Genomic DNA, 12,322 nt, shown 5'->3' with positions numbered 1-12,322 from the left:
ATAGATGCAAAAATCCTCAACAAAATACTAGCAAACAGAATCCAACAGCACATTAAAAGGATCATACACCATGATCAAGTGGGGTTTATCCCAGGGATGCAAGGATTCTTCAATATGAGTAAATCAATCAATGTGATACACCATATTAACAAACCGAAGAAGAAAAATGATATGATCATCTCAATAGATGCAGAACAAGCTTCTGATAAAATTCAACACCAGGTTATGATAAATACTCTCCAGAAAGTGGGCATAGAGGGAAACTACCTCAAAATAATAAAGGCCATATAGGACAAATCCACAGCCAACATCATTTCAATGGTGAAAAACTGAAAGCGTTTCCTCTAAGATCAAGAAAAAGACAAGGATGTCCACTCTCATTGCTATTATTCAACAGAGTTTAGAAATCCTAGCCACGGCAATCAGAGAAGAAAAAGAAATAGAAGGAATACAAATTGGAAAAGAAGAAGTAAAACTGTCACTGTTTGCAGATGACATGATACTATACATAGAGAATCCTAAAGATGCCACCAGAAAACTCCAAGAACTAATAAATGAATTTGGTAAAGTTGCAGGATAGAAAATTAATGCACAGAAATCTCTTGCATTCCTAGACACTAATAATGAAAGATCAGAAAGGTGATTGGGATTGACATATATACACTAATATGTTTAAAATAGATAACTAATAAGAACCTGCTGTAAAAAAAGAAAATTAAAAAAAAACAACAGGGCTTCCCTGGTGGCGCAGTGGTTGAGAATCCTCCTGCTAATGCAGGGGACACGGGTTCGAGCCCTGGTCTGGGAGGATCCCACAAGCCGCGGAACAACTGGGCCCGTGAGCCACAACTAGTGAGCCTGCGCGTCTGGAGCCTGTGCTCCGCATCAAGAGAGGCCACGACAGTGAGAAGCCCGTGCACTGCAATGAAGAGTGGCCCCTGCTCGCCGCAACTAGAGAAAGCCCTCGCACAGAAACGAAGACCGAACACAGCCAATAAATAAATTAAAAAAAATTTAAAACAACAACAACAAACCGCCTCCTTGACACTCGGGAGGGCAGTCCCCGGTTCCGGTCCTGTGCTCGGATGGGAGCTCCCCTGCTGCCCCTCGGGATGGCCTTCCGCATCCCATCCTCCCGCTCTGTCCTGATCCTGATGCACGGCTGGAGGCTGACAACCCCAGGAGACCGGCCGTGTGGCTCTCGGGCATCCTTCACGGTCTCCCCGGATACTCCAGGCACGAGAGGCCCATGTGGAAATCTCCCCCAGGTGAACTGGGGCATCGCCTTTGCAAAGGGAAATGCTAACAGAGGTTCGCTTGTAGCTGAAGCACGCTGAGTGCTGTGCTATATGTGACGAAGTTAGAAGGACAGTGGTATTTTTTAACTTGTTCATACATTCGGTCAACAAACATTACTGAATACATTGTCTGTCACCAGGCTCCCTGCCAGAAGATGCAGCTACAAAGATGAGTAAGACATGACCCCCGGCTGCAGAAACCAGCGGGCCCCGAGAGGGCTGCAGACTCGCAGCCAACCCGGGGCACATGGCGCGTGCCCTGTGCGGGTAGCGGGGACGGTAAGGATGCTGCTCAGCGGGGGTGCGGTCCCGAGCGGGACGGGGGTGCAGGCAGAAGAGTAGGAGGGAGAGGAAGCACTTCCAAGGCCAGAAGGGGCAGCAGGGCAGGTGAGCAAAAGAGGGGAGCCCGTGTGCACCGCTGCAGCTGACAGACATTGTACAAACCAAGAGGGGATGCGCCACCTGCACGTCCCCTGCTCTAACCCCTGGTTCAATCAGCAGAGGAAACCTCAAAGTCCAGATGAAGATGCTGGCAAGCGTGGGAATTTTAAATGAAGGAAAAGGTCATTTCAAATCGGGGGGAAGAATACTGGCATCACTGACTACTCATCTGAAAGAAAATGAAGTTAAATTCCTAGTCTATGTGATACCTAAAAATAAATTCCAAGTACTCTAAATAAAATTAAAACTATAAAGTTAATAAAAGATATGAAAACATTTTTCTAACCTTGGGACTGGAAAGCCTTTTTCAACATTTCAAGAATCCCAGAAACTCTAACAGAGAACCCTGATGGGATCGGATTTCTCTCAAATTCAACGTTTTACACTGTAACATTGGTTACATTAAAGTTGAGAGCAAATGAAAGAGTGGGAGAAAATTCTGGAATATTTGACAAATGCTTAATAACTATGAAACATAAAGAACTCCTATAAATCAAGACAAAGAACCCAAAAGGAAAAAAAAAAAGGGAAAGGAGACGGAGAAGTCACAGAAAAAAGGAATGCAGGTAGTGTCTAAGTGCACAAAATCACTTGTGGTTAAATCATAATTAAATTTAAATAGATTGAAGTAATTTTTTAAAACAGATGACTTTTCCACCTTGCAGAGCGCCAGAGGAAGGGGGGCCCTGATTATACAGTGTATTGCTGGGAGGATGGGAAGGAACACTGCAAGGCTGGGTTTTCGCATTGACCAAAGTGCAAGATGAATGGAGCCTGTGACCCACTTCTAGAATTCTTGAAACGCTTCAAATCAGGCAGGCCTAGATTGACTGGGAAAATATCAAGTGTAAGAAAATCAAGGTAGTGAAAAAAATCTCCTTGTCAGCATCTTTCTCCCCAGGGACACAGTTCTAGAGCCTTCCTCACGGCCTACATCCTCTGGGCGAAGCGGTCACCGGGGTCGCAGGCCAGGAAGGCGGCTGACCTCGTATCACTGTGTCACTGTGGGGCCCAGGCACGGGGAGGGGGAGGCACTGAGGACGGCACGAGGTCATGTCGACAGAACTGGGTCAGGGGACCATCCAGCAACTAGAGAAGCAGGTCAGCGGTGTTGCGTGGTGACAGTCAAAACCCATGCCACCGGGCTTCCCTGGTGGCGCAGTGGTTGAGAGTCCGCCTGCCGATGCAGGGGACACGGGTTCGTGCCCCGGTCCGGGTGGATCCCACATGCCGCGGAGCGGTTGAGCCCATGAGCCATGGCCGCTGAGCCTGCGCGTCCGGAGCCTGTGCTCCGCAACGGGAGAGGCCACAACAGTGAGAGGCCCGCGTACCGCAAAAAAAAAAAAAAAACCACCACCAACAAAAACCCGTGCCACCAAGAAAGGCCACGGCACACGGGTTACTGTGACTTGACATGACAGATCAGGACGAATGCCGGTGCCAACACCTTCCGACCAAATGACCGCTGGACAGAAACAGCAGCACCAACTCCTCCTGGAACCCAAGCATCATGAGAAAGGTGACAGCACAATCACAAAGATGCTGTAACTACAACTTCCCTCCAAACCCATGTCTGCCGAAATCCCCAATCTTTCCAGCCGTCCTGAGGATGGCTCAGCATTAAAAATTAACACCATGCCCCACTGAAAAGCTCTTAGAATTTCCCTCAAATTATTTATTAGAAGAAAAGGATTTCTCTTTTTCCTTGGAGATGTCTTTCCGTGAAAGTGTCAACAAGCTGATGTGTGGTTCGTCTACATTCCCGGTAGGTGGTATGAAAACATTAAGCCTCTGTTCACAACGCCATTTAGACACGGCAGCTCTTAAACTTTTCAAGGAGGAGGGTTCAGTCTGCTAAAACAAGGGGGTTATTTTCCTGAAACCAACTTAAAACTCTTCAGGTGGTGAGAGTTCCAATAACGTTTACGCCAACAGAAAGCAAGTGCAACACTCACTTGAACAATGCCGCACTGAATCCACACTCTTCAAATAAGAACCAAACACGCGCACGTGTCTATAAGCATGGGGTCTATTTTCCAACATGTGAAATAGAAGCTACCGAGGGGAAAGGATCCAAGCCTTTTTACAAAACAGAATTGAGAACAAATGGAGCCCCGCATGGCTGCACCTGTTACGGGGCATCTGCAGGAGACGATAGCTCCCCCAAGCCACTGCAGAGGCCCAGGTTATAAACACTGAAAGCTGCAAGGGCTCCTGCGACACCACCCCCGGCTTTCCAAGCGGGCTCTTCGGATGGTCCTGGGGCAGCTCTACCAACCTGCTTCCACATCATGTGGGACAGAGGTGGCCTGGGATCATCAGGGATTAGCTCGGCTCTCAGCTCAGGAAGGTTGGGGGGAGGCCCGGGCTGTTCACAGCCTGCAGTTGTGCTTTGCTTCAAGGCATAAATAACATCTGAAAAGAACCCGTCTTTTCATTTCCTGGCAAAGGAAACATCTGACCCTCCGGCTCATTCGGCCTGATAATCTCCATTTTTAAAAAAGTGCCAAGCACGTCAGTCCATGCAGGCTGGCAGGAGTCTCTTCTGAGAGTGGGCATAGGTGGTCTTCTGAGAGCACCCTGCACTGGGTGGATGGAAATAGCATCTCAGCCCTCACATCCTCATCTGAGGGGGATGGGGAAGGGTCCTCCCACTGCTAAGACTAAAGCAGTCTGGGCTCACACCCCAAAGGGGGAGCACAACCCATTAAAAAACAACGCTATAAATGGTGGCTCATTACCGGGCTGGCCCTCGACGTGACTCAATTTGGCAAATGAACCGAAGTACCACTTTTATGGAAAAATACATTATGGGTTCACGCAAGTGACTTAACCGACTTTGGAATGATTCTTTAGGGGGCTGAGGTTGCTTCTTTAGTTGAGACCAGGGTTTCTTCTCTTGGGCTGGCATTTTGCATCAGATAATTCTTGGGAGGGGTCTGTCTGTGCATTGCAGGATACTGAGGGCATCCCTGGCTTCCACCCTCTAGATGCCAGCAGTCCTTCCCCTCCTGCCCCGGCTATGACAACCAAAAACAACTCCAGACTTGGCCGGTGTCCTCCGGGGGAGAGAACCAGTGGGTTAGGCAAAGGGAAAGTTTATCCTGTGCATAATATACTCCGTAACATCCACACTCACTGCTCTGAGGCTTGGGTGCGTTGGAGGGCAGCGGGCCCCTTGCATGCGGAGGGTATGTGTCGGGGGGTGGGGGATGTTGCTGGTGGAGGGGGGAGCGCCACTCTCGCCATCACACCCATCGCAGCGTTAACTCGAGCTTCTAAACAACACTTAAGGGATATAAATGTTTTTGGTCTTTACTGAATGTTTTTTTAAAAGGTTGGGAACTTGAGAGAGCAAATAAGAAATTGCCCAGAAAACTATTTGCTTTCTTTACAAAACACACCGTACTATGAAGCAGAGACAGACGCACTTGGGATCCTGACTGTGACAACACAGGACATTGGTGATGTGACCAATGACGGTGGCAGCTGCCGTTTACTGATGGCTTGGTGGGTTCCACGTACTGGACTGACATTTCATACACGACACAAATTGCAAAGCCCTGCCTGGCGGTCAAAGAGGATTATCTCCGCTTCACAGATAGGAAAACTGGCTCCGAAAAGTTGAGGAACTTGCTCAAAGAGATGCCATTGTGCTGTTCTGCTGAATTTGCAGTAATATATTTATAGTTACGTAAAGTCTGTCTAATGCCTTCTGAGGAGTTGATTTTTTTAAATCTCAAATATTGAACATATTTAAGAGAAATTCGGTATAACACTTCCATAGGTTGATGCACTACTCCACGCTTCATCTCAGAGGCAAAGGATGCTGTAAACTTAGTGCTGTGGGCGCTGACCCCCTCCTGGATATGTTGCAGGGGGTGATACACTCAGGTCTCAAGACGTGGCTGGCACAGTTCGTTGAGGCCCCCTGACAGAAGGAGTTGAAAGCATCTCACGGGCTACTGAAAACATTTGCAAAGCAGAGGATAAAAACACTAGAGCCATGTAAACTAAAGCAAAATTTATAACAATAAATTCCACAAAGGTCGAGGAGCTGTGAGACAACTGTGAACTTTGTACAATTCGGCTCAGCTTTCTTACGCTGTGCGTGTTTATTTGCAGAGATAATTCTTAGTTATTTTTGGTGGCAGAATGCTACAGGGGAATGGAAAACAAATCCACAGGAAAGTCCACAACCTCACCTGAAGGAAGAATTTCCAAGTTAATCGCTAACGAACCAGGCATGTTTACAAAGGCCTATGCCTTTTCCAAAGCTGACTTTTTAATTTTTTTAAAATTGTTATTGGAGTATAGCTGCTTTGCAATGTTGTGTTAGTTTCTGCTGTACAGGAAAGTGAATCAGCTATATGTATACACACATCCCCTTTTTTAGATTTCCTTGCCATTTAGGTCACCACAGAGCACTTTGTAGAGTTCCCTGTGCTAAACAGCAGGTTCTCATTAGTTACCTATTTTATACATAGTAGTGTATATATATCCATTCCAATCACCCAGTTCATCCCACCCTCCCCTCCCCCCTTGGTAACCATAAGTTTGTCCTCTACATCTGTGTCTCTATTTCTGTAAAGCTGACTTTCTTGAAATGTTTATTTATCATCTGATAAAGGTACCAACGTGCATTTCAATGGTTTAAAGTCAGAGTACGAAGCTACAGCAAAAATACACTGGATAACTGGTACCTGAAATAACAGGGAACCACTTTCTGGCATCTATATATTCCTACTTACCTCCAGCAAAAGGAAAACTGAAAACAGGACATTTTGTGGCCATTTGTGGTTCCTCGTGTTATTGGACTTGTGGGTTATTTCTGTAACATGGTTGGTGGACCACCCCAAACGTGTCCTTCCGTGAACTCCAAAAAAAGTCTTCCCCCAGAAATAGCTCACACATTAGCCTCTCCTCATCTGTGGGAATGAAGTGACAACACGAGGGACACAAAGCAAAGCAGCTGCTGCCCCTGCCAGGGACAGGAAATAGCCCGTCCCTTCTAGGACCCGCGGGGCTGGCGCCAGGAACAGCCGTCTCACTTTCTCAGCACCAACAAGAAACGGAACTCCTCCTGGAATCACAAAGCACACGTGGTGGGCAACTCGCCAGACGGCTCTGAACACACCTGGGTGTGTGCAAGCCTCGTACGCAGGTCATGGCGGGGTCCTAACCCTGCTTCTTTGTGACGGTGACGGGGCTGGTGCAGCGACCATCCAGCCTCTCATCCACTCCGTCTGGTCAGAGGCTTTCACCACCCCTCGCCTGCCAAGACCTGGAGGACGAGCATGTGCTGGTGGGCACAGTGGGCACCACGCACCCGCTTCTCATCTGGATGTGTGAGCACCAAGGCCACCAAACCCTCACACTCACTGGAAGGACCAGAAACAAGGTGTGCAACGTGGTACAAGGGCTTAGTCAACGGGAGCGGTTGCTAATGGGAATTACGCTCATTTTGTTTGGTTTCAGCAGTGGCCTACTGCGTACACAGGTAACATTCCCACGTAGGAGCACCATTTCCCATGCTGTATCAATCACCTCCCTGTGGAGTTATTAACACTGCTGCATTTGAACTCCTAGCCAATCAGCCCAGAAACTGAAATCTACATCCTGGTTAGCACGTGGGCATCCTCCTGTCAGAAATGGAGACTTCGAGACCATGGGTCCTCGAGTGGCACCACCATGCCCGTATTTTATGATGAGGATAAATGGTCTGCCGTTTCCCCTGTCTTGCCTGGCTGTTCTGAACATTGCTCCGTGTTACTTGTGTCCTGAAATGCCTGTTACTATGTACGGTAACTACCAAAGCTGAGCTGGAACATCAAGTGCCAGGATCACGAGTTCTTTTACAAACTCCACCGTGTGTCTTCCTTACGAGGTTTGAGAACAGCCAATGGATTTCTCAGCACGGCCACCGGCCACAAGCACGCCCAGAGGCTTCTGATGCCCCGCCTTGCGCCCAGGCTCTGTCTCCGAGGCACTGGTGTCTGCCCCTTCCTCTCCCGGCGCCCACGGATGGAAGAGAAGTGAGCCCAGGGGACCCCGGCTCCGTCAACCTCCCAATGAGAGAAACGACATACGAGGGCCACTTGCCAAGACTCGACCCCTACCATCAAGACTTCGCGCAATCTCCCTGGCGGGGCCACTACGACTCCAAGGCAGCCCTCACAAAGCCACGGTTAGGTCCAGGCCCCAGCCCCACTCTGTTCCCACGCTTCCCTCCTCTCCCGGATACAGGGCTCAGAGCCCCACTCTGGCTCTTTATACCCAGGACCACCTCTGCTCCGGACCCACGGGAGCCACAGGCTCGGTCTGGAGTCCCTGGTCCCCCGAGAATCCTCCCCGAGGCCAGCCCAGCAGAAAGACCCGGTGGGGTCCAGGGACCTGAGTGTGTACACGTTGCCATGGTCACCGCCCCCGCACAGGTGTGACGTCACTTCCTCCTGACCTGCAGTAGAAGGAAGGGGCTGCGCCGTCCCATCTGCCCACTGTCAGCACGGACGGTCCAGTCACAGCCACTTAATGACCACAGGACCGGGGCAAAGTCACATAAAAGAGCGGTTGGGACTGCACTGTCTCCAGGGTCCCTTCTAATGGGAAAGTTCTGCGGTCCCATCGTTTTACTTGGTGGGGAGGGAGTTCCCCTCTACCAGGTGACGCATGCAAACGTACACATGGTATTTTCGTGACCATGATACTTGCGCTAGAGGGGAGAAGCTGCATGATGCTGCCTGGCCTTGAACGGCCGTGTAAGGAGCAGCACAGGCAGTGAATGTCGGGGCATGACTGGGAGCCGAAGGCTGGACTCGTCAGACACGCCATCGCCCGGCACCTAAGGAGACACAGTGTTAGCCTCTGGGCTTTCTTTTTTTTTTTTTAAGATTTTTTTCATGTGGACCATTTTTAAAGTCTTTATCGAATTTGTTACAATGTTGCTTCTGCTCTGTGTTTTTACTTTTTGGCCGACAGGATGTGGGATCTTAGCTCCCCGACCAGGGATCAAACCGGCACCCCCTGCATTGGAAGGCAAAGTCTTAACCGCTGGACCGCCGGGGAAGTCCCAGCCTCTGCTCTTTTTCAGAGCGATTAAGATAAAATGAGGAAAAGAGATTAGCAATGCAGGCCTTCCTGGGGCAGAGACTCTTCTGGGGGTTAGAGGGCTGTGGGCTGGGAGGTACATGAGGGAAAGGGCGGCAGAAACGGAGCAGCTGCTAAGTCAGATCCGGGTCCTTTCACCCTCACCCCCACCTGCCAGGTCATTACTGGAGATGCTCAGAAAGTACATCCCGGGCCTTCAGGTCAATCAATCAGGCTTGGTTCTCACACCTGAGATAGGAAGCATGTAGACTCCTGAGGGCCCACAGTGCCCCGCTCCGGCCACAGTCCTTCCTGAAGTGAGCTGGTACGTGGGAAGGGGATTTGCACCTTTTGGCCAGAAACTCATTCATGAGAAGCCAAGCACTCCCCCTATGCCACGGGTTATTTCTCCCCCCTGGCCAACAGTCTAGAAACTTCAGCCAGGTCCCCGGGAGCACACATGATCTCTGGCTACTGGTGAGAAGCTGCACAGAGACTGCTCTCAAAAGATGTGACCTTTAAACCCACACTCCACGAATTAAACTGACCTTTGATGATAGACAACTGCTATGTTCCTTGAAACAAATTAAAACTCCCATATAAACAGAACATATACTTAAGGAAAACCCACTTTACATCCACCCCTACAATATCCTGTACACATTATACTGCAACATTCCAAGAGGCCTTTTAAAAGACTCAAACAATACACACAATATTTTCGTTACTGTAATACTTTCATTAGAGGGGAGAAGCTGTTTGCGTTTTGTCTTCTGAGTCAAGAGTGAAAGAATGAATTCATTACTGCTTTGAATCCTTAAGGAGATCTACTTGGATATCTCTCTCTTGCCTTAGAAAAATAAGACAAAAGGATATGTTGAAACGATCTGCATAAGAACAACGGACGCTGAGGGTGCCGGCTCCCAAGTCCCTCCCCGTAGTTTCTGACACGGGACACGACTGGACAGCCTACCTGCCCCATGGTCCTTGCTGTCCTCATGCAGCAGCTTGCCCACGGAGTTATACCACTTGAGCTGGGGCTCAGGGAGGCCATAAACACTACAGTTGATCAAGGCACTGTTCCCTTCCTTGACGATGATATGGTCGGTTCTGGCAATGACCACGGGCACTGAGCCCACGACCGTGTCAGTGCCATTTAAAGTGCTGTTGGCCACACTCTTAGCAGTCGCCAGAGTGGACACTAGGATTAACAAGGACGCAGAAGGCAGCAGGCACACAGGCAGAGGGCGCGTCACTCCGTCCATCCTCTTCGCTTGCTCTGCAAGGCACCAGAGCAGGTCGGCCAGGGGAGTCTTCTAGCAGACGACACCCTGCTCACAGCAGGCCAAGGGCCAAACCCGGCCTTGGTCCATGGAGTTGGCTCTGGATTAAGAACCTCTGTAAAGAAAACAAACAAAAAAAAACCACGTAAATGTTAGCGCCCATACTTTAAAAGGATTATTTATAAAATGTTAGAAACCCAGCTAAAGTACACATCTGTGTAAGTTTTAAATAACACACAAATTCAGAAGATATTCCAAATATTCATGGAAATCGTGATGATACACGTCTGTAATTTTTGCTACTGAAACGTATGACTCTTAGCAGGAACATGTTAACTTTGTACCACACGACTTCCTGGGGCTCAAAACCTGATTCCGGGCTTCCCTGGTGGCGCAGTGGTTGAGAGTCCGCCTGCCGATGCAGGGGACACGGGTTCGTGCCCCGGTCTGGGAAGATCCCATGTGCCGTGGAGCGGCTGGGCCCGTGAGCCATGGCCGCTGAGCCTGTGTGTCCGGAGCCTGTGCTCCGCAACGGGAGAGGCCACAGCAGTGAGAGGCCCGCGTACCGCAAAAAAAAAAAAAAAAAAAGCTGACCCCTGCTTCTTTCATCCCGCACCTCGAGGCCTCCTCCCATCACTCACCTGTCCCCGTCGTGGACACCGGTGGTGCACCTGGGCCCTCCTAACCTCTCTGCTGGCCGAAATGAATTCCAGCTCCTGCAGTGTGCACCTGGGCTCTGCCACATCGGAAGGGCCCCCAGAACCAGTGCGGTGTCCCCCCACCCCCACCAGGACACCCCCTTCCCCTTTCAGGCAACTACCCCAGCTTCTGGAGCTTCCAGGCGACCCGCACCACCCACCCTCATCACTCACTGAATGCCTTGCTTTCCATCTTCACCTGCCTCCCTGGATGCAGGGGGTGACATGACGGGTGGCTGCACTTCTTCACCCAAGGATCTAACCTTCACCTACACCTCTACTCTCCATTTCATCCACTAATCACACGGCCACACCCAGGATCCTTCTTCTCTCCAAATTCTAAATTCTGGAGTTCCAGTTCATTCTGAAGTTCTCAATACCCGTCCTTCCCTACACCCCACCTTCTCAGTCCCCTCACTGGGCTTCCTGGCCGTCCCACTCTCCTCAGGTCCTCCCTCCCACCCAGCTGGCTGACTTCCTTTCTGCCCCCTGCCCACACCCGGGCACACAGACTACACCCCCTGCACCCTCAGCTTTCACTCTCCTGCCACAATCCCTCTGCCAGCGCCCAGCCGCGATCCACCCATCGCTTGCTGTCCCAGCTCCTACTCCTTGGAGACCGCAGCAGGACTGGGTGGGCATCCTACACCCATGACGTGACCACAAGAATAAGAGGACGGTCGCCAGCCCCAGCCAGGTCCTCCATGACAGCTGGCAATCCAGGAGAACTTCACTGAGGAGGTGGCCCCAGAGCTGAGGGCTCTTTGGGAATCAACCATGCCTAGACCCCAGAGAAGAGCATTCCAGGAAGAGCCGACAACCAAAGGAAACGGGGTGCTACGAGACGGGCCCAGATCACCTAGGGCTTTGGAGGACAGAGTAAGGAATCTGGATTTTAGCTGACGTTCATTGAAAAATGTTAAGCAGGGAAGGGACAGGATATGATTTGTCTTTCTTAAGATCAACTTTACTGTGGCATAATTTACAAATTAAAAAAGTGCCCATTTTACGTATGCATTTTAATAGGCTTTGACAGATTTATACACTCACATAACCACCACAATAAACAAGATATAGAATGTTTCCATCACGACCAAAAGTTCCCTTGTGTCCCTTCCCAGTTTTAGTTTTGCCACAGACCCATTCCAGTTACTTCTGTGTACGGCGTGAGGGAGGGATCTCCCCACACGGACATCCAGCCATTTCTGCACCACCTGTAGAAAAGACCATCCTCCCTCAGTGGATTGTGTCTCAAACACAGTGACTCTATTACTAAACTCTTCCTTCTGTTCCACTAGTGCCAATGCCTGCCCTGAGTCCGATGTCATCCTGACCGTACTGTCTGCCTCAACTTTCTTGGTATCTACAGAGTTTGAAATTGTCCCTGACACTTTACATGCCCAACGGATTGCTGAACGAATGAATCTGTCTGCAAAAGCAGAAAGCAGAAATTATCACTTCAATCGTGTGGACAGTAACACTGAAGAAGTACCAGGGGTGATAAAGCAGCCTCAGA

The 12,322-nt window shown here is 49.8% G+C and overlaps 1 protein-coding gene across 3 annotated transcripts in view; it reads right to left on the bottom strand.

Annotated features, from left to right (window-relative positions):
- Positions 1–10,220, bottom strand: part of MFAP3L (microfibril associated protein 3 like) — a 47,056-nt gene extending 36,836 nt beyond the window's left edge. For all 3 annotated transcript variants that reach the window (XM_024750523.1, XM_024750524.1, XM_024750522.1), the window contains exon 1: positions 9,799–10,220. In XM_024750523.1, the coding sequence (XP_024606291.1) occupies positions 9,799–10,090 (292 nt within the window). In that variant the 5' untranslated portion in view covers positions 10,091–10,220. The remainder of the gene's footprint in view (positions 1–9,798) is intronic.
- Positions 10,221–12,322: the final 2,102 nt, after the last annotated feature.

The sequence above is a fragment of the Neophocaena asiaeorientalis genome, unplaced genomic scaffold (assembly GCF_003031525.2).
Source record: "Neophocaena asiaeorientalis asiaeorientalis breed wild unplaced genomic scaffold, Neophocaena_asiaeorientalis_V1.1 scaffold180, whole genome shotgun sequence".
NCBI lineage: Eukaryota > Metazoa > Chordata > Mammalia > Artiodactyla > Phocoenidae > Neophocaena > Neophocaena asiaeorientalis.
The sequence above is the reverse complement of the archived record's forward strand: the minus strand, read 5'-3'. Positions and strand labels throughout refer to the sequence as shown.